The 23,599-nt window shown below is 37.5% G+C and overlaps 1 protein-coding gene across 7 annotated transcripts in view; it reads right to left on the bottom strand.

Annotated features, from left to right (window-relative positions):
* SLC44A1 (solute carrier family 44 member 1) overlaps positions 1-23,599 on the bottom strand; it is a 198,414-nt gene that overhangs the window by 53,798 nt on the left and 121,017 nt on the right. For 6 of the 7 annotated variants that reach the window (XM_031654368.1, XM_021927304.2, XM_009188373.4 and 3 more), the window contains 7 exons: positions 22,905-23,091; positions 21,179-21,344; positions 20,257-20,413; positions 19,461-19,544; positions 11,872-12,009; positions 3,499-3,735; positions 1,347-1,427 (listed from right to left, as the gene is read on the bottom strand). In XM_031654368.1, the coding sequence (XP_031510228.1) occupies positions 1,347-1,427; positions 3,499-3,735; positions 11,872-12,009; positions 19,461-19,544; positions 20,257-20,413; positions 21,179-21,344; positions 22,905-23,091 (1,050 nt within the window). Of the gene's footprint in view, positions 1-1,136; positions 1,428-3,498; positions 3,736-11,871; positions 12,010-19,460; positions 19,545-20,256; positions 20,414-21,178; positions 21,345-22,904; positions 23,092-23,599 lie in introns of those variants that run through there. The other variant, XM_031654367.1, reaches the window with a different exon arrangement.

The raw sequence follows: 23,599 nt of genomic DNA, 5'->3' as shown, positions 1-23,599 counted from the left end.
AGGGTGGTCTCAAACTCCTGAGGTCAGGCAATCCACCTGCTTCAACCTCCCAAAGTGCTAGGATTACAGGCATGAGCCACCACACTCGGTCTACTTAAATGAACTTATTTTATACCATATATTTTAAAGTTGAAAACCTATAAATCAGCAGTATCCAATCTTTTGGCTTCCCCAGGCCACCCTGGAAGAAGAATTGTCTTGGGCTGCATATAAAATACATTAAGGATAGCTGATGGGCTTAAAAAAAAGAAATGCAAAAAAATCTCATGTTGTAATAAAGTGTATGAATTTGTGCTGAAAGCCTTCCTAAGCCATATGCGGCCCACAGGCAGCAGGATGGACAAGTTTGCTATAAATCAAATCATTTATTAAAGTGTAAGGAAGATAGAAAGGAAAGTCCTTACCTCACACTTTTGAACATTATATGCAGTTAGAGGGCACATTGTTTAAAATTAATTATTTAAGGATGAAGACAATTACATAATATTTGAAAAAAAACATGCTATTAAAAAAATACGCATTTAAATTAGGAAGTAATTAGACCAATATATGACAGAGGCATCTGTTGCTACGCTATATCCATGTGAAATATATGTGACAATACCCATGTGAAAAGCGGCTCAAGGTTCTCTTACACTCATTAAGCTGCTTTTTTCAAATAAAAGTGGAGTCCAGAGATATATTTGTATATATATACATATATATAATATCAATGACCAGAAATAATTTATCCATCTCACAATTAAACTGGGAGAAGACTAGATTGTCTTACTGAGTGGGAATGTGGGTATTGATGAAAACAGCCTTGTTGCTACTGAAAAATAAAGCTTAAGAAACAAAGAAAGTACAACTAGGCAACAGAAGAAAATGTCAGCCAAGGGAAAAGGACAGCGATGTAAACAGAACAATATTTTAAAATGGGGGAGTATGAATTTTAGCAAGTTGAAAGGAATTGCTATGATCACCTTCCAAAATGATAAAAGTCAAACCGTCAGTTCAAGTGTACACCAAAATGTTCAGTCTGATGAAAGCCAAACACTGACAGTTGAAACGGAAAGAGCAATAGCAGTTTTACCTTAGGGACAAAACTATCATCCCCTACCCCCCACCGAGCACTGACGAGGATGTTGTTCCTTTCAGCTTACTTTTACAGAAGGTGGTCTCAGTTGTGACAAGAATTCTGCCATCCAAGTGATGGGTAAGCACACAAACAGAAAGAGCAGCACGTCCTGCGTGATACAGATAACAAAAGCTTCTCCTGAAGAAGTGCAGTCAGTGAAGACAGAGAGAGAGAGGAAGTGAAAGTGAAATTCTTGGAGGGCGGCCACCTCCTCATCTCCACCTACCATCGGCTTTAGCTCTCTGGCATCAGCGACGCCTCCCTTACCAGCTTCTTTCATTGCTTTCCTACTGTTTTCCACAAACTCCTGCAAAATATGGATCACAATGTGTAAATTCTTGGTTCCTTTCAGATTTGTTAGTAGATGAATTCTAAAGAACATTTACATTTTTGACTCAATCTTGGTAAATGGATGGCCTAAAAACATAGCAATAAAGAATGTTTAGTATCACACATGAGGGCTGCTAAATTTGCAGGAATGGACCCTGCAATCCGCTGATTTAAAACATCTTTCCATCCATTCATTGTGACAATCTTACTAAGGCTCCAAGAGATAATGTTAGTTCTATGTGGAAGAGAAAACACCTAACATTTTTAAGAGGCTATTTTCTCATACTCAGAATATCATTTTATTTGTTATTGTTGTTTTTTTCTATATCAAGGTTAAATGAAACAAGAAGAACATGTTACTCCATAAGCCTCCACTTTTAAATAACCACAGAAGGTAAAAGAACACACTGATATTGCTAAGCACATAATGCTTTTTTTCTTAACCAAACCACAAACAAACTATCTTTTAAAAAAGTGTCAATCTGACCATGACATTACTTCATAAAATAGGAAGACAGGGTGTATCAACCAGAACCTATGGTTAGTAGTAGTCGAAATGGGAATGTGCCCCAAAGGGAACATTTCCATTCTGTCAACATTTACAGGGCACTTCTTCATTAAATATCCTCACCATTCCTACAGAGAAAACTGAAGGGTGGAAAATAGTATTTTTTACTCTGCTTTTGATCAGTGACTTAAAAAACAATAACACTCTTCTAAATGCTTTAATCACAAAAGAGATGCAATAATCATGATCAAATTCCATTCAGAAAATAACCAGTTAGAATTAGTTTAGACATTAAGAAAATGTCCACAATTTAGCTGATGTTGTCAGAAAAAGAGAAAATCAATGCCAAATAGGTCAGCTAAATCATTTGGCATTCTTGCTATTGAAAAAAAAAAAAAAAATCTAGGCTGGGTGTGGTGGCTCACACCTGTAATCCCAGCATTTTGGAAGGCCAAGGCAGGCCGATCACCTGAGGACAGGAGTTCAAGACCAGCCTGGCCAACATGGTAAAACCCTATCTCTACTAAAAATGCAAAAATTAGCCAGGAGTAGTGGCACACGCATGTAATCACAGCTACTTGGGAGGCTGAGGCAGAACTGCTTGAACCTGGGAGGTAGAGGCTGCAGAGCCAAGACCATGCCACTATACTCCAGTCTGGTTGACAAAGCAAGACTCTGTCTCAAAAAAATAAAAAAAATAAAAAAAATAAAAAATCTAGCCTATTTATTAATACACTTATTTCAGGTTTAACTGGATAAAATATGCTCCCGGAAAATGACTTGTTATTTCAATGTATAATGCTTAGTATTCAATATTACCCATTTTGAGATAGAAATATTTCATAGCTTAATAGCAAACTACTATTATTTAGAAAGCATCTTTACTTGGTAACATTTAACACTGATTATAATGGTACTTAAGCCATTTAATAAGGTTTTCAAATTTTTAAAGACATTTAATTGAGGTTCTAATATGAAAAATCTGCATATAATATCTGTGTAAAGGTTCAGATCTTGACTAATAAATAACTATACACTCTATCAGTCATGGGTCTGTTATCCATATTCATCACAAAATGCTTTCAATTTGGCCTACCATATTTAAGATGATGAGTTTTAATCAGGGTTGACAGCAGTAATGTTTGGGGCAATGGTGGACAGAGAAAGACAGGTAGGCACTAGGACCTGGGAAACAGGATATTTTGTCTTTGAGCCCCATTTCAGGAAAAGGCTAGAAGCTGGTTTAAAAAGTCAATTCAAATCTATATAACTACAGAGAGAGGGGCAGCAGGAATAGGGTGAACTTAGGACTACTAACGAGTACAACTCTAGCTAGGTGGATCTGAAATGATCTTGTCCATGCCAAGAAGCCTTCCTCCCTGACTTACCCAAGATTAACCTCATTCATGAGTCAGTGCTACGGGGTTAATTCTAAATTACTCAATTGCATATAGTGTGAATTAAACATAGATAATGTTTTACAAAATATTTTTATTGATATTTTTATCCCTAAATTGGAAAGGGCATTTGAAGTACTTACCATCAGCACTTTATCCATATAGAATTCTCTGCCAGGGCTCCCATCATTGTATTTTGTATCAATGGCAAAACACAAGAATAATACATCCACTACCATTTCGTAAATAGACAGGAAGCAATGAGCGACTAGGAAAGCAAAGAGGCAGACGATGATCAGAGGCAGCACCCATACTGTGTAGTCCTGCTGGTAGTTGAGCAGCATAATCCCAGCTAAACCTGTGCTGCAGACTATCAGCACCTGAAGCAGAGAGAACAAAGATCACATTTAATATCCTACTGAAGAAAGCCACTCTTTTCTCATCATTTGCAGACTTCAAATTCTCTTTACTATTTATAAGTGATGGTTGCATGAGGCCATTCCATCTCAAATGAGGAAATATAATCCATATATTCCCATATACACACAGAGTCATGCATGCTTATCATATAATATACATTTTAAAATCATACGTTAAATGATTCTGGTTTAAAGATAATTAAGTTTTCCAAATGCTACGCTGCACCCTAAAACTTAACCTATTTAGAATCTGTGGCAATTTTTAAGATAAATGTACACATATTTTAGAAAAAATTTACACACTCTTAGCACTCAGAAAAAAGTGATATTTCAGTGTAATGGTATGTATTTTTTTCTAAGCATTTTCACATATATGAAATAGTATTATATAAACAAATCACTATAAGCTTTTCATTAATATCTATAGAAGTATCATTATAAATGCTTCATAAATATTTACTCAGCTACATAATTTCATTTTATGAGAGATTTAAAATACATTTAACCACTCTCTTACTGTGGAGATTTACATTGTTTTCAGATATAAATAATGCTGCAACAAACATCTATAGTCTTAGAACTTTTTCTGTGTTTCATATTTTATTTCACATAGAATATGTGGTAAATTTAATATAATTTGCCATGAAGTTTATATTTGGACTCTCTGTGAAGAAAGAGGCTGCCAAAAACATCCATACTAAAAGAATAAAAGAAATAGCCAATTTAGTTATTGTCAAGAACCACCCACTCTGATGCTTCACCATTTCACATGCAGCATTTTAAATTTTTTGTGGTGTTTAAAATACATTTTATTACAGCTTTTCAATAACCCTATAAATGGTTTATGGCAAATATTATCATCCCATTTTATAGACTGGGAAACATACTTAGAGATGCTAGCCAACCTGAGTAGAAAAAAAAGAGTAGACCCAAGATCAAGGTCATAAGAGTAGAAAAAAGAATAGATCCTACTCAAATAATGGTCTCATGATGTCAACTCCAGTGCTCTTTCCAGATAAAAACTCAGAAATATTTGGATATTGGTACACAGCAGTAATGGATTCTACTGAATTCTAGACACACTCTTTCCCAGCCCATTATTTTGTCTTGTATAAGGCTTTAAGTAAAGGGAAAAAAGAGACCTCTAGAATCATGGCAGCCTGTTCCTGCCTAGCATTAAGCAGAGGCAGAGTGAGAATTGTTCTTTGGCATTTTCTCCAGTATTTATCAACATCAAGGCATTTCTCATTCACCATTATCTTAACTTGGAGTTAAAATGCATTAGATGATACATTGGTTAAGCTATAAATTGATCCCTCTCTCAGATGCTTTTAGTGAGCAAATCTGGGTCTGCCCACGCTTTGGAAGACTCCCCCACCATTTTTGTAGCAACTCACTTATGAATCTTCTCTTATAGTGACTTATTTTCTGGGGTTATTTCCATAGATGGTTAATTACTTCCATTTTCTTTTCTTTTTTTTGAGACAGAGTCTTGCTCTGTCACCTAGGCTAGAGAGCAGTGGCATGATCTTGGCTCACTGCAACCTCCACCTCCTGGGTTCAAGCAATTCTTCGCCTCAGCCTCCCAAGTAGCTGGAACTACAGGTGCTCGCCACCATGCCTGGCCAATTTATTTTTGTATTTTTTAGTAGAGACAGGGTTTCACCATGTTGGCCAGGCTGGTCTCTATCTCCTGACCTCAGGTGATCCGCCCGCCTCGGCCTCCCAAACTGCTGGGATTACAGGTGTGAGCCACCGCGCCCGGTCATTACTTCCATTTTCTTCCACTCTCCTGGTTTCAATTTTAGAGTGAGTTATTTCCTGTACTTTCCAAATCTTGCACATTCACCCTATTGGAGGGCTGAGGTTCTTCATGGTCTCAGCATGCCATTAAAAGTTAAACCCCATTGAAATGGTAAAGTTAGTTATAGAAAGAAGGTGTGGCTCAAACAAACTAGATGTTGAGACAAAAAGTTGGTGAGATGGAAGGTTAGATATTCTCATACAAGAGATAACTTCAACAATTAGTGATGTTTAGCCAAAAAAAGTAGTAGTTATTCCCAAATATAATGAAAGAGTGTTATGCACTTATTCAAGCAGATACAGTAATGGTTCTCAAACTGTAGAAAGGCTAAGAATGCAGATTCCTGGGCCCTACTCCCAGAGTCTGGTTGGTTGGATCCACAATAAAGCCCAGTAGTTTGCATTTAAAAAGTATCCCAGGTGCTGATAAAGCCTATGTCTCAAGAAGTACTGGACTATATCAGTGATCTCCATGGTGGAGTACCCACATCCTAGGGAGTATTTAACAGGATCACCTGGGACTTCTATTATATTTCTCATACATTTAGAATGTCTTCTTTAGTATGCTTTATAAGGCATATATTAGTAACAGCTATACACACACACACACACACACACACACAATTGATAAATAAATGTAAATATATTAAGCAACTGTGATCAAACTTTTTTCTTAATAGGGCGCATGACTTTAGAAGTTAAGAAATCCTAGCTGGGCATGATGGCTCACACCTACCGTCCCAGCTACTCGGGAGGCTGAGGCAGGAGGATTGCTCGAGCCCAGAACTTCAAGACCAGCCTGGGCACACAACAAGATTTCATCTCAAAAAAAGAAAAAAAAAATAGACATTCCTGTTCTAGAGGATAAATTATTGGAATACAGTAGACGAGATTCATGCTTTGGGTAGGATGTGGGAAGCAGGAAGGAAATGATACTAGTTTTGGAGTCAGAAAGATGTAGATTTGAATCACAGAATTAGTACTTAGTTTTGTAACTCTAAGCAAGCTCATTTAACCATTCTGAGCCTGTTTTTCCATCTTTAAAAGAGACATAATAATACATACATCCCACGATTGTTAAAATAAACATTCTAAAAGTATTTAATGCAATGCCTGGCAATGTTTCTCCCTCCCTCCCTTCCTTTCTTTTTTTGCCATCCTAAGTGCAACATTTATGATGCTCTTTCTCTAGAGAACCTACATTTTGAAAGATATTGTTTGCCAATAAAATAGCATTTATAAGTAATAATTCATATTCTCAATTTTTATTAACCCAAGTCAAATAAATTGTCAACTAGAAGATATAATTAGTGTGAGAAAAGACATTACCAAATGGAGGTAAAATAATTTCACACAGAAGCAAATAAATTTGAGATTGAAGGGTTTCGGGATAGCTTTATTAGGATAAATATCAATACTTAAAAATTTTAAATTGGATTATAAATCTCTATTCTTACCTTTAGGACCCTATTGGCCAGTGACCATATGTTACAAGTCACTAAACTAGAAGAGCTAAGGTCCCTTACAAATCTAATTCATATTCCATAAAAACTATCAGGGTACCATAGAAATGGAATCCATAATGATGTCTTTTTTAATTCAGAGTTTTAAAATTGAATTTAAAATTTTGAGGTAATTGTGAATTCACATGCAGTTGTAAGAAATAGTAGAATGGTTCCATGTACCCTTTACCCAGTTCCCTTCAATGATAACATCTTGTAAAACTATAGCATGATATCGATGTCACAACCATGTTATTGACATTGATATTGTGAAGATGCAGAATATATCCATCATCACTGAAACCCTGCACTTTGCTATTTTATGGGTATTTCCCCTCCTCCTCAACCCGATCTCTAACCACAAATCCATTCTCCATTTCCACACTGCTGTCATTTCACTTTTTTTCTTTTTGAGAAAGAGTCTTGCTCTGTCACCCAGACTGGAATGCAGTGGTGTGATCACGGCTCAATGCAGCCTCTGCCTCCGGGCTGAAGCGATCCTCCCACCTCAGCCTCCTGAGTAGCTAGGAATACAGGTGCACCGTACCATGCCAGGAAAATTTTTGTATTTTTTTGTAGAAATGGGGTTTCGCCACATTTTTCAAGCTGGTCTTAGACTCCTGGGCTCAAGCAATCCACCCTCCTTGGCCTCTCAAAGTGCTGGGATTACAGGTGTGAGCCACAGAGCCCAGCCCTGTTGTAATTTCTATTATATAAACGGAATTAATCTTCTGGGATTAGATTTTTTCGCTCAGCATAGTTTCCTCAAGATTCAGTCAAGTTGCTATGTATATAAACAATTCATTTCTGGCATCATGTTTTATAATGTTTATTATGATCTATTAGTTGAACTCCCTGATTAGAAACAAATTCTGCATGCTAGCAGCCATTTAATTGTAATGAAAAACTCTTTTCGAAAGATTTACTGTATTCTATGATCAGAACTATATTTTTAGGAAAAAAAACTAAAGAACATTGATATTAGAATGTTAGAAACCCAGAAGATTTCTCTTCCTCTTATTTTTCTCTTTTTTGAATTTTTCAATTAAAAAATGTATTTATCATCTTTTATGGTTTTTGAGGTCATTTGAAATACTATAAATATTACATTATTAAAAATATACCTTTCTGGAAAACAATTTGGCAATGCACATCAAGAATCCTAATTAATTCTAACTCTAGGATTCTGTCTTCAGGAAATAAGGATTGATGTGGGCAAGATTTATACACAAATACAAATTTTAGGTTAGTAAAAAATTGAGCACAGCTCAACTGTAAAAAACAGAAAACCTGAGGATTAAATAAATGACACAACAGTTGTATAACCAGAGTTAGAAACGTTTTAAGAAAACAAGAAATGCTCATAATGTAATACCAAGTGAAAAAAGGGATACAAAACTGCCTTTTCTACTAGGTTTCTTTTGTTTTTGTTTTTGAGACAGAGTCTCGCTTTGTCATCCAGGCTGCAGTGTAGTTGCACTATCTCAGCTCACTGTAACCTCTGCCTCTCAGATTCAACTACTTCTCATGCCTCAGCTTCTGAGTAGCTGGGATTACAGGCATGTACCACTACGCCTGGCTAATTTTTATACTTTTAGTAGAGACAGGGTTTCCCCATGTTGGCCAGGTTGGTCTCGAACTCCTGACCTCAAGTGATCCACCCACCTTAGCCTCCCATAGTGTTGGGATTATAGGCGTGAGCCACAGTGCCTGGCCCTCTACTAGATTTTAAATTCTATGTATTGATCAGTATATAACCAGGACCTATAATAGTCCTTTCCACATTACTAGTAGGCACTCTATAAAGATATGAATAAAAGGATATGATAAACAAAGAAAAAGTTTTGACAGGTCACTAGGCTGCTAAAAAAAGTCAACTTTAGAACATTGTGTTTTATCATCTTTATATTTTTTTCTCTCTTTTTTTTTAGACAGAGTCTTGCTCTATCGCCCAGGCTGGAGTGTAGTGGTGCGATCTCGGCTCACTGCAACCTCTGCCTCCTGGGTTCAAATGATTCTCCGCCTCAGCCTCCCAAGTAGCTGGGACTACGGGTGCTCGCCACCACACCCGGCTAATTTTTTTTTTCGTATTTTTTTAGTAGATATGGGGTTTCGCCACATCATTGACCAGGCTGGTCTCGAACTCCTGACCTCAGGTGATCTGCCCACCTCAGCCTCCCAAAGTGCTGGGATTATAGGCGTGAGCCACCGCGCCCAACCCATCTTTTTATTTTTCATTAAAAAAATAATGCGCACTCAATATAGAGAATATTATCTTACTACAATAAAGTGGGGTAGGGGTTTGGAATTATCTATATTTTCAATATCCAAAAGCAATCATTGTTAACATCTTGAGATATTCATTTCCATTCTTTTTCTTATAAACATTGTTAAACACTACTAAAGCCTAGTAGTTTTACTCAGCTTTTTCATTTATTACATTATATGCATTTCTTCATATTGTAAACTCTTAATAAAAAACAGGGCTTAGTAGGTGAGCTCAGAATTACTGAGTCAAAAGGCTTTTAAAAAATTTTTTTAAAAGGCCCAAGGACAAATTTAATGTCAGCTGAGGCAATTATAGCACACAGTGATTAGTAACTTAGAAGTCAGACAGACCTGAGCTTGAATGCCACATTCTAGTTCTCTAAATCTGGCCAATTTAATTTGCTCTCTAAACTTTATTTTAGAGTAGAGGAAACCAAAGATAATACTAGTAGCTCACCTTACAGGGGAGGACCAAATGTAACACTTAACAAAAGCCCTTCACTCAGTGCCTGGTACCCAAAGTGTCTTAATCAGAGTTTACTAAAATCATCATCATTTAATATTACCACTTAGTATCTCCCTTACTCCTCTAAATGGCTTCTTATTTCCCTTTGTAAAAAGCGTTGTGGGCAATGGCTCATGCCTGTAATCCCAGCACTTCGGGAGGCTGAGGTGGGCAGATCACCTGAGGTCGGGAGTTCGAGACCAGCCTGACCAACATGGAGAAACCCCGTCTCTACTAAAAATACAAAAATTAGATGGGCATGGTGGGGCATGCTTGTAGTCCCAGCTACTCGGGAGGTTGAAGCAGGAGAATCACTTGAACCCAGGACGTGGAGGTTGTGGTGAGCCAAGATTGTGCCACTACACTCCAGCCTGCACAACAAGAGTGAAACTCTGTCTGGAAAAAAAAAAAACAAAAGCAGTGTGTGTAGTGTGTGTGTGGTATACATATATATACTTTTATCCTAAGTTGCTTCTAATCTTTCTTAGCTGTAGGGATAAATTATAAATATGTAAACAAAAATAAAAGATGGTGAAGCCTTTCTGAATCAGCTGTAGAGAACCGACCCACTTCATCACACACAATGCTATACTTCTCCATGCCAAACACATTTTCTTTACAAAAACATTTAAAAAATACAGTTGGCTAGAGCAACCTAAGGGTTCAATAGTAAGAAAATGTTTACAAATAGTATTTGGTGGATATTTACCTGGTAATAATGAATAATTGTGAAGATTATCAAAACAAGATGGAAAATGTATATGGTGTAATGTAAAGATAAATTGGGAGGACCAACAGGTACGTATGCTATGATTTTTATACCACAGAAATACAAGCCGATGAAAAAACATGGGAAGAATTATATAGAAATGATGTTATTTAGTTATAGTGGTGGTAGTATAAGTCTTTCTCTTTCCTCAATTCAAAAATTTTCTGTATATTTTGTGGTTTAAAACTCAGATACAATGAAATCTAATTAAAATGTTATTGAATATTTTGCAGTATTTTAATAGTATAGAATAACTTGCCTCTTGTTCGACATTTCTAAGGAAAGTATAAGTCTTATTCTCTAACAGCTCTATTTTAAAGGGGCTTATACATAATACTGTAGTAATAATGACAACACCTAACATTCACTGAGAACTTAAAATGTGTCAAGCACTCTCCTAGATACCCTACATGTATTAACAATGCATTAACCTCATGACCCTAGGAGTTTGGCACTATTATATTCCAATTTTACAGATGAGCAAACTGAGGCACAGAGTGATTATCTAACCTGCCCAGGTCACACAACTACCAGTGATAGTGTCAGAACTGAAATCGAGGCAGTCAGGCTCTAGTTGCAGTACCACTAACCAGGAGGAAGACTTTTTCCTAATTCTTTACAGTTCAAAACACAAAAAGAGGGCTGGGTGCAGTGGCTCACGCCTGTAATCCCAGCACTTTGGGAGGCCAAGGCGGGCGGATCACCTGAGGTCAGGAGTTCGAGACCAGCCTGGCCGACATGTGGAAACACTCTCTCTACCAATAATACAAAAATTAGCCGGGTGTGGTGGCGCACGCCTGTAATCCCAGCTACTCGGGAGGCTAAAGCAGGAGAATTGCTTAAACCCAGGAGGCAGAGGTTGCAGTGAGCCAAGATAGCACCATTGTACTCCAGCCTGGGCAACAGAGTGAAACTCCGTCTCAAACAAACAAACAAACAAACAACAACAAAAAACAACACAGAAGGAGAAACATAGGCACATGACTTAGCCTCTCCATGCCTCAGTTTCCCTCTCTGTAAAATGAGGATAATAACGGAACTTACCTTAAAAATTTATTGTGGGGATTAAATGAACACAATACATGTCAAGTACTTATAACAATGCTGGACACATAGTAAGGGCTTCCTACGTACTTTCTAAGTACTTACTTTTAGTTTTTTGGTGGCCTGGATATTTTTAAAATAAAAGAGCAAATATATATATATGCAAAACTTTACTGTATGTTGCAGAAAAAAATACTTGGTCTTACCTTGCCTAGGAATAACATAAAATCTCCCACTGTGTTGATGGTAGCCACTCGCAAAGCATTCTCCACCAGAATGACAAAGGCATCCTTTGCTGAGGTGCAGAAGTTGGTGCTGTTGATAGCTGTGGCTGTGTATGCATTCTGGACAAAAGCAAAAACAACATTTTCATCAACAACTGAAACTTCCTTTGTTAAGATATAAACTGAGCATAGCTAAAACACAGCTTTTAAAAATATTTCAGTCAAACACATGGCACCCTTTAATGAGGTAAGATTGAGACTAAGTACAAGAAAATATAAGATTTAAAGCCTCATATGGTAAAAATAACTTTCCATTTGGCTTAGTTTTGGTCCTTTAAAAACACTGTTATTTATTAAAACATACACAAACCTTTCTAACATCCATTAACTTCTTCCCTGTCTTAGTAAATCAAACATAATTTAATCTTTCCTAGATGACTCAGGGTCATGACTGTGAACATCAGCAGTGCACTGTAATCATTTAGGTGATGCTTTAAAAGCTGAAGAGATAGGTGCGGACATCAGATTGCTGTGGTGTTCTATCTGGACTATCTACTATCTCCTCCTTGGTGGCTTTCTTCTATGCTCTCACTTCTCACAGCTCTTGTAGTACATAGCTCTTTGATGGCTGGCATTTTATACCCCTCCTCCTCCTGGGAGCAGAATCCTAAATCTTTTTTGAGAAAACAGCCTTACCCCATTCCCTGTTTCAGTCCCAGTGAGACTGTCACTACCTCAGGCTCTGGGGATGGGTCTTGACTGACATAAGCCAATTAGCATACTATACCTACTGGCCACAATGATTGGTTCAGAATTGGTAAATAAACCAATCAGAGCCAATGAAAGCAAAAGTGATGTTCCCTGGGGCTTCTGGGAAAAAGAGGCTTTCTTTCTCTTCCATAGGTTCTCTTGAAGGTGTGAGGGTATGAATGGCTATAGCTGTTTGGCTAACATAATGAGAAGAGCTGCTGAAGGTCACAGTGTAAAACTGAGGGTGAGGCCAACACCATGAAGTCAGAGCAGGGAGAACCAGGTGCTTCACCTTGGTGACAATGGGGACATTGGGAACTTGCTAGATTTCTGAACTTTTCTGTTATAGAAGCTAATAAATTGCTAAGAATCCCAGCTCTTCCCTGCTCCACATTCCCCTCCTTCTCCCTTGTTCAGGTCAGATTGAGCTGAGCTTTCTGTTCCTTAAAATACTGAGTTCTAGCTGATACGCTTTCATTCAATTATACCTGCTTCTGCTGCCCCATGTGCTCTTTGACCTACTAGTCACAGACTGATTTTTTTTTCCATTCTTTTTTATGTTACATTCTAGAACAGCATTGATGTTTTCTGGGAAGTGTGAAAAAGTATTATAACATCAAATATGTTTGAGTCTTAGGAAGGAAAAGTATATGAACTTTGTGACTAAAACTTTTGGTCCTGAGGAATTTTGGGTTTAGTGCTGACTTAAATTGTCACTGGGTCCCAAATGTTGGGATTGCTGGGAAACTGTGGGAGATAAAGGGCTTGCTTTATACTGTGTTGTCTATAAAGCTTTAACCACTGAGCCCAGGAGAGATGGTCTACAATTTATGAATATTCTAATTATAAGCTGGTTAATTATTAGGAGTCTGTAATGAAGATGAGGTTTGAATTATCAAAAATTTAACTTGCCATTATATGATTAAATTCATTGATTAAAAATGCAGAACATTTCAGAGCCAAAGAGTATTTTACTGAGCAGGTCACTACCTGTGGTTCCTAAGCTTTTTTCAGTAATAGGGCAGTAGGAAATAAATTATGGTGCTCTTTAAGAAACACATTATGAGGATGGGCATGGTGGCTCATGCTTGTAATCCCAGCATTTTGGGAGGTCGAGGCGGGTGGATTACCTGAGGTCAGGAGTTCGAGACCAGTCTGGCCAACATGGTGAAACCCCGTCTATACTAAAAATACAAAAAAGTTAGCCAGGCGTGGTGGGGTGCACCTGTAATCCCAACTGCTTGGGAGGCTGAGGCAGGGGAATTGCTTGAACCAGGGAGGTGGAGGTTGCAGTTAGCCGAGATTGCACCACTGCCCTCCAGTCTGGGCGACAGAGTAAGACTCCATCTCCAAAAAAAGAAAAACAAAACAGAAGTACAGTATGATTTTGGTATACAGAATTCCATCATACAAATTGCGGAAGTTTATTATCAGAATATGTTACTATAAGTCTTTTTATCTCTAAAACTAAAATACAGAACATCTTAAAGAAATCATACTAAGTGTTCGTTAGCATCTACCTGCTTGTTGCTCCCTTATATTGTCATCTGTCAGTGCTTCTTATCAGATAAAAGACAGCAGGCACCACAGAGTTAACTACCTAACTGCAGTGGTCCATGTGTTTTTTTTTCCATCTTCTACAAAAGCTTCTTTTGAAATACTCTGCCAAGTGACTCAAAGAAGTAAAAATAAACTATACTTTTGATCTTGTGTAACATTAACCTTGCTGAAAAACGATGAAGAAGAACTGCCCCAGCCAGTTCTATTCTGAAAGAACACAGATTGGTTCCCAGTTCGCACCAGTTCCCTAAGTACTCACAAAAACACCCAGTTAACAATTTATTCTATAGAAGAGGTAGTGAACCTATCACCTGTAGGCCATATCTGGCCTGCCAATTACTTTTGTAAATAAAGTTTTACTGGCACACAGCTGTGCTCATTGTTTACCTATTGTCTATGGCTGCTTTCATGCTACAGCGATGGAATTGTGCAGTCATGAAAGATCCTGTATGGCCCATAAAGCCAAAACTATTTACTCTCTGGTCCCTCACAGAGAAAGCTTGCTGACCTCCTGTTCTAGAGTACTGCCAAGGATTAATACCAATCTCATCTACTCCCTCATCTACTGTATGTGGAACCCACCCTCTTATTGGAAATACAAACCACATTTACTCATTTCAAGTTTTAGTAACTTCCTCCACAACTTTCAATCTTTCAGCATCTCTCACTGTAATTCTTCAGTTCAACAATTTAATTGACAAAGGTCTTCAGTGATCTGGAGTATGACTCCCTTGAAGAGAAATACCTTATTTCCCACATTCTAGGATATAATCAAGAGACTAATGAGCCAGTTATTCATAACAAGTTTTTAGGAGAAAATATCCTACCATATCAAATATACATATTGATTATGAGATGCATCCTGATGCTAAATAGCTTCATAATGTCTAGAATCAAGGAAATTGGACAACCCATTTAAATCAACTAGGTACTAGCTTATGGTCACTCCTATCCTCAATGGGAACAACTCACTCTTAACTATAGTGTTCTACCCTTTCCAGTTCACCATGAATTTCTTTGACACAGAAGCAAGAGAGGACCCACATGTCTCCAGTCTCTCTCCTCTGTTATCATCAGACCAGCTGACATGAGGAGAATGCCCAACACTTCCAAACTAAACTATAAAAACTTTTTTGTTTCCCTCATTAGTTTTTAGAAGCTTCATTTTATTTGAGAATTATTATTATTCCTCTTTTGCTTCTCTCTTATCACCCCACCCTGCGCCATTCCATCTGCTTTTAGGGCAGAAGTCTATCTGTTTGTAGATAAATAAGCAGCAATAATTTATTTTCTCCACCCCTCTGAGAAATTTCTGTGCGGGTCGAACATAGTCACAGAAATTTAGCCTTTTTGGCAATATTTCTATGGATCTATGCAATTCCTTTGTATTCAACCCAACTGAAAAAAAGTAGGTGGCTATTTTGCAAGCTCTTTCACTCCCTCCCAAGGTAGGAAGATGAACTGGATACACAAAGGTCAAGATGACTTCTTCAGGAAGAAAAATGTGCTGCAAATCATAGCAGGCCAATGAAAATTCCCTCCTTTTCTATACTTCCTAGTCTAAAAGAATTCATGCTTAAGGTTCTTAGGAATTTTGGAGTCCTTTGTGGCTTTCCCTGATAACTATTCCCTGAACTTTCTTCAGACTTCTTGGTTAAGATTTTTAGAGTCCACCCACCTTCTTCTCAGACAGCCTTCCTTATCTGGAGTTAAACTGCCCACAGACAGACATCACTGATTAACATTTAGCCCACGCTCAACATTTGCTTGGGTAGGACACAAGCTTGAGGATATTCAACCCCCAGGAGCAAGAGGAAGGATGACCACCATCCGGAAATCTTTTTAAAGGATGCCTGTTAGCCCACGCAATCCCTGGTTGTACTTCTGTGTGACGGGATATAGTTAAAAAGTACTGATCATGTGAAAGAAAATATGTTAGGGCAGAGGGTCACATGCATGTAACAGGCCTGTGTGGCCATCTGTCCCAGAATACAATTTCTTCATTTTCACATCTTCTTTCCTTTCTCTAGTGAAGGACCCAGAAATTCTCTTAAAGTTTAAAATATTTACATAATGACTCACTTAATAGGGGCAAGCTAGACAGCAATGCTAAGGGAATATAGAGTATGTGCAGTTCTGTGTGGATCCTTATAAATTAAATAAATGAAAGGGTAATGACAATTATTCCTTTCTTATTTAAGGCACAGGGGAGAAAGGGAATGCTATGGTCTGAATGTTTGTGTCTTCTCCAAGTTCATATGTTGAAACATAGTCAGCAAGGTAATGGTATTAGTAGGTAGGGTCTTTGGGAGGTGATTAGGTCATGAGGGGTCTACTCTCATGAATGGGATTAGTACCCTTGTTAAAAAAATTACCCCAAAGAGCTATTTTGTCTCTTCCACCATGTGAAGTCACAGTAAGAAAGCGCCATCTCTGAACCAGGAAACAGACCCACACAAGCCACTGATTTTGCTGGTGCCTTGATCTTGGATTTCCCAGCCTCTAGAACTATGGGGATAGTTCTCATAAACTACATAACTATGAAAAATAAATTTCTGTTGTTTAGAAGCCACCTAGCATATGGTATTTTGTTATAGAAGCCTGAACAGATTAAGACAGGGTACAAAGTCAAACTCATACTGTATGCCTTATCCAATTTTGTTCTAAATTCTTAGATTTTTTCAAAGTCATAAAAATTACAAGTGTGTTGCAAATCTTAATTTCAACAGGCTTTCTTTCTTTCTTTCTCTTTTCTTGACAGAGTCTCGCTTTGTTGCCCAGGTTGGAATGCAATGGCTCAATCTCGGCTCACTACAACCTCGGCCTCCCAGGTTCAAGCGATTCTCCTGCCTCAGCCTCCGGAGTAGCTGGGACTACAGGCATGAGCCACCACATCTGGCTAATTTTTGTATTTTCATTAGAGATGGGGTTTCACCATGTTGGCCAGGATGGTCTCGAACTCCTGACCTCAAATGATCCACCTGCCTTGGCCTCCCAAAGTGTTGGGATTACAGGCATGAGCCACCGTGCCTGACCTCAATAGATTTTCTTTAAAAACATCAGTGTCTTAGTTTACAGAATGAATCATTAAAATTTGAGATGTCTGCATATTTTCTATAACAAACCATATTTTTGTTTGTTTATGCCACTCAGAAATGTATATGTATTTATATATATTTATATAAATGTATATAAATAGATGAGAAAATAATGCTAGCCTTAAGGAGTTGTGTTGACCACATTTCAAACGTGGCATTTCCTATGAGCCCAGGAGACATGAAGCACTGCAGGTGATCAGTCCCCACATTGTAGCACTTTGTATTCCCAAACAGAACTACAAAGTATGAGTTCAGAATAACTCTCCCTAAGCCTTTGCTCACATGTTTGATTTACTACTATTTTAATGTTCCACTTAAAACTTCAAACATCATGCCTACAAAATGCTGACCAAAATGGACAAAATGTGTACAAAAAAGATCAACATCTCACGGTTGTTGGTACTAAATCACTGACTAATGTTTAGCTTAGGATATGCTCAAAACCTTTGATTTTTGTAACCTTTTAATCGACTATCTTGATATCATATGATGTGTTTTCTTCCTTCAATATAACTGCACATCTCCTTTTCAAGATTTTTATAGTTTTGTATCACCCTGTTAGTCTTTTTGAGTCCAAATATTCACTAATATAATTAACAGTTCATTCAGAAAACACTAAAAGACCACCTATTGTATATTGGGCACTGTGCTAGCTTCTGAGGAGACCAAGAAAAAGAAGATCTTTACTTTAAAGGAGCTAGAAATGTAAAGGTAAAGTTAATAGATAACTTCGATATAGTGTTGTTAGTATTTGAATACTAAGGTATGACCTAGTGTTAGAAGCTCAGAAGAGGGGCTGGTGTGGTGAAGGATGGCTTCTTGGAGTGACGCTCAGGCAGAATCATTAAGATTCAGTAGGAACTACTCAGGTGTTGGAAGTCATCCCAGGCACACTTGGAAAACTGCAAAAGCAAAAGGTGCCTGGGGGACGGCAGTGGGATTGAGACTAGAGATCTGGGCTTAGCATACCTCTCCAAGGATAAGCTACTTACTGCTGGGTATAAAAATGCAATTATGATCATCTTTAGTGTATCCACCAACTTTCTGATAAAGATGATTTGGCCTCAAACCAATTTTAAAGAACCCAATTTTTCAGGTTGTTATGGCCGTTACTAATTATTTTAAGAATGAGCTTCCAAACACTTATACATCCATAGGGAATATTATGACCTATAAGAATGTATTTTGCTAATGAAACATCATACCTACTTTCTCATAGTAACCACAGAGCCCAGTAAAGCAAAGTCCAGGCATGCTCAATACCATGACCATAGAACTATCAACCTGTGACTAGCCTGAAGTGAATGGAAAGTGCAATGCTACTCTTTAATCACTTAGTGGTAAATGGTGAGAAAGTCAATTTTACCTCTGGCTTATTAGATGAGGGCATTAATACATTAGAATTGATTTTTAGGGAATGGAAAAGTAACTTAAAAAAATAAAGAAGAGAAGGAAGGAATGCCCCACAGAGACTCCTAGATCCTCAGATATTAGATAGATAGAGGACTAGCCCATTCCCCTAAGCCCTTTTATCCTATAAATATCAATTCTTCCATTCAAGCTTATAAGTAGTACTTCCTTTGATAATATTTCCCAGGCCAATATCATAGTGTTTAGCAGTTGGGGACCCCCCCCTAAAAAAAAGTATCAGCATAGAGAGCACACTAGTTTGAATGATAGTAGCTAGTTGCAGAGAGGGATAAAGTGTCACAACAGCTTTACACTGAAGTTTTCAAACAACATTTTTAAAAATGAAAGGATAACAACAGCCACAGTAGTCAGATTCTTAGGGAAAACTTAAAAAATGAAGGAATGTGAATTAAGGGATAAGAGATAAATGCTTTCCCTAAAAAACAAACCCTAGTGATGTTTTATCTATTTATTAAAATAAAAATAATAACCTATGTAACAAATCTGTTCATGTACCCCCTAAACCTAAAATAATAGTTGGAAAAAATTAAAATAATAATGAGCCTTGGTAAGCACATACATTAATTTAAAAAATAAGAATATGATTGAAATAGACATACTTTATCAAGGTACAATGTACAATACCACAAGAAAAACATAACATCTTTCAATTAAGTTTATTTTAGCTTAGGAGAAGAAACAATGAACCTATCTTTGAAAGTAAATATTAGATTTATTTTTAAAATATTTTACCTGATTTAAATAATTTAGGCACTTTTCAAGACACCAAAGGCAACAAATGCAAGATTTCAGTACACATCGTGCACAAGCATTTTCCTGGATAGGGGAAAAATTGAAATAATCAAAAAACCAAAGAATCAAACTGTCATATAGAAGACTTCAAACATTAGAAAAATAAATAAAAATTTTAAAATCACAATTTATGCTTCAAAGCCTCCATACTTGTCTACTTCCTCCTTAAAACATAATGACTGAATTATTTTTAATAAGTTAAATTCAGTATTTATTTAGTCTCTATTGCATATAAGATACAACGAAGTTTATAACACCTGCAAGGTACTTACAATCTAGTAGGAGAAAAAAAATACTAAATACAAAAAAGTTAGAATCAGAATGTAGCATAGATACTAAGTGTTATAAGAGTGGAGAACAAAGAGACAGCATCGTTTGGGAGATGGCAGGAATCAGGAAAGGTTTCTACAAAGGGGTAGAATTTGAGCTAAACTATGTTGAAATGCATGTTATTCCCACAGTCAAGGATAGGGAAGAAGTTCTAATAAGAAAGATATGTGAGTTAACAGAGAGGAAGAGCAGCACAGGAAACTTTTAGTAACTAGTGATTGGATGAATTTTGCCAGAGCATACGGAGCGCACGAGTGGGAGACAGGGGAGAAGGGCTAGATTTTGCCTCGTAAAGACTTTGAAGAAAACACAACTTTGTATTTAACATTATTGGGTGCTTTCCTACATGCAGAACTGAGGTCTGGAATGTGCCCACAGAAAGTACAGAAATGCATTTTCCTCTTACCTTTCCTTTGAGCTGACTGTGAATATACATAAGGATCATTCGCGGAATTTTGACTAATGTGATAATAAAAGATCCTTTTGCCACCGTACCAAGGTGGTAACGAATAAGGCGATTTACTGATGCCAAAATAGGTGTAAATGGCAAATTCCTTTTATCCCTATTTAAAAAATGACCAAAGACAATTAAAACAAAGCCTAGATCAGGATGGAAACACAGGTATGGTTTAGAGTTCAATGCAGTGAAAAAAAAAAAAATCAGCTCATCATTCTTATTTTGTCTTATGACAAAATGGCCAAGTGATATATAACTATTACAAATGCTACACACATGCTATATAAAATTAATGTCATTGCTCTATGGTTTCATGGGGTTCTGATGCTCTAATACTTCAAGTTAAATAAAACTGTGCTCCGAAAGCTTTTATTAGTGAATACTTATGGGGTTAACCACATAATCAGAAAACAGAATTTAAAAAGATGTTCAATTTAGACTTGGCATATAATTATAATAGAAAACTATGAGGCCTAAAGCTTTCATATTTGGCTGTAAAGTTAGCAAAGGGAACTCACACTTGTTCCGGTCTAAACAAACTAAAAAGACTTGTCCTTTGATGGACTTTTATACAAAGCAGAAGTACGTATGGCACCACTATAAGATTTATTCTTCCGCTAAATACAATTTGTGACATCACGATAAATTTTTTGAGACAACTGCAGAAAAGTATAAAGAATAAAACAACAATCTCTCATTTGACCACCTCCCAGAATTATCAACTATATATAACACTCTATCATATTCATTTCTAATTATTTTGTTAAAGAAATGAAACTCCTACCAGCCCCAGTCTGATTCCCTTCCCCTCCAGCCTGTGGACACCGTCCCTTAGATGAACTTGAGTTTTCTAATAACAACAAATTCTCACCTCGTAAAATAGTATGTTACCACAGCTCCTGCCACTGTCATCTGCTGACACGCCAGAATAAATTCACTGATCCAAATCAGGCCCACCACATGGTACCACCACATGTACTGCAGAGGCCCAGAAATTTTGAACTCCACAAAGCCTTGCTCATTCTGAACAGGACTGCCTAGGAAAATATCAAGGGAGGAAAGAAGAAGCACATAAAGTACAAATCCAGAAATACGGCAATTAAATAGAAGGCAATAGGGGCCCCCTACCCCAAGCCACAAACCTGCTGATCCGTGTGCTATTTCATAAAGGGACAAAAACAACTATCACTTGAAAAGTTGTGAAATTAAGAATTGTACTATTATGCATTTTGATGTCCTCAGAGGCATCATATAAAGCTTTTAAAAGTTGTTCTATTTGATAAAATTCTTCTTATATTATCAATTATTTAGTTTAACCATGAATTTTCAAACACTTCAGTTTTTTTCAAGACCTATTATTTATCCAATCATTATAGATTTCTTAGCAAAGTACAGAAATTATTATTATATTCAATTGCTAAGTGTGTGCTGAATGGACAGATAAGTTACATAGTTACATACAAGTTTACTAACCTTATGATACTCTTTACAATTAGTTCCATTTAAGTTTAATCTTTGATATTCGGTATGGCTGTAAGAAAGTCTGAGTGTCTAACTATTAACTATATCCTCACTTGGAGCTCTAGTTAGGGTCAGATCATTTCCAAACTAGAAAATCTCAAGGAAGTAAGTATATCCTTGGCTATACCTGGGATTTGAGGTAACTCCTGAGTAACACTGCATTCATTGGTTCATCTTAGAAGGAATCTAAATGTCTGAGTCAGTACCAGAACTTACTTCAAATTCATGATCATTTCAAAATTAGAATGCAATTTCAGGCCTTCCCTGATCTAGACTTACATGGCTAGGATGTTCTAAAAAATCACGAATATGGGCTGGGCGCGCTACCTCACGCTTGTAATCCCAGCACTTTGGGAGGCTGAGGTGGACGGATCACATGAGACCAGGAGTTCAAGAGCAGCCTGGGCAACATGGAGAAACCCTGTCTCTACTAAAGATACAAAAATTAGCCAGGCGTGGTGGTGCATACCTGTAGTGCCAGCTGCTCGGGAGGCTAAGGCAGGAAAATCCTTTTAAACCTGCGAGGCAGAGGTTGCAGTGAGCTGAGATCGCACCACTGCACTCCAGCTTGGGCGACAGAGAGACACTCTGTCTCAAAAAAAAAAAAAAAAAAAAAAAAAATGGCCAGGAGCAGTGGCTCACGCCTGTAATCCCAACACTTTGGGAGGCTGAGGCAGGTGGATCATGAAGTCAGGAGTTCAAGACCAGCCTGGCCAATACGGTAAAACCCCGTCTCCACTAAAAATACAAAAATTAGCCGGGCATGGTGGCACGTGCCTATAGTCCTAGCTACTAAGGAGGCTGAGGCAGAAGAATTGCTTGAACCTGGGAGGCGGAGGTTGCAGTGAGCCATGAGAGCGCCACTGCACTCCAGCCTGGGTGACAGAGCAAGACTCTGTCTAAAAAAAAAAAAGACGAATATGGAGTAGGTTGTTGAAGAGCCATAACCACTACAAGTTCTGATGGCTATTGGACCGTCACCAACAAATGTCTGAAGAATTACCTCTCTCTGATGTTCTAAAATACTGGAATGCAAATCACGTTTGTCACTAAGAGAAAGAAGCATATCTTCTTACCGGTAGTGCCAAGAAAAAGAAGTGTCATGATCCAGTACGCCCAAAACAAGACAAGAGCAAAGAAAGTCCAGAAGGGTTGGAAGACTAGCAGTGGCAAGTGAATGAAGACCTTGCCAGCTACGTGGAACAAGGCGATGGTAAGAGCAACACGTTTGCGCATAACCAACATTATCAGGAATAAGATCACCTGTATGGAGAGAATGGTTTCAGTTATTATAAGTAGTGAAAACAGAAACCGAAAATAGTGGAAATTTTTAACATAACCCTTCACCTCCAAACCTGGAGGTAGCATTCTTTGAATTTCAATAATATTTTAGCAGTAAGTATCTCTCTTGCAATATTTATTGCCAATTGTATATTACGGTTACCAAGTGTCCTTTAAAGCAAAATATAAAGGATTTATCAACTTATTAATACATCCTAGAATTTTTTTCCTTTTCCCTTTGCCACTCATTATGAATCAAAACATATTGTCAGTCAGGATGAGACTCTTTATTTAAACAGATACACCACAAAAATGAGGTTTTTATTTCTATCTTCCTTATTAGACCAACAGCTCCTTAAAAGTGGGATCTGTGTCAGATTCACCCTTTGCTTCCTCCCACCCCCACATCCCATCTCCAGCAGCTGGCATAGCAAATTGTACCTAAAATGAGATTTCATTCATATTTTGTTGTAATATCTGTATAACAATA

Source organism: Papio anubis, chromosome 13, assembly GCF_008728515.1.
Source record: "Papio anubis isolate 15944 chromosome 13, Panubis1.0, whole genome shotgun sequence".
Lineage (NCBI taxonomy): Eukaryota > Metazoa > Chordata > Mammalia > Primates > Cercopithecidae > Papio > Papio anubis.
Note: the sequence above shows the minus strand (reverse complement) of the source record. Positions and strands in the feature narration are given on the sequence as shown.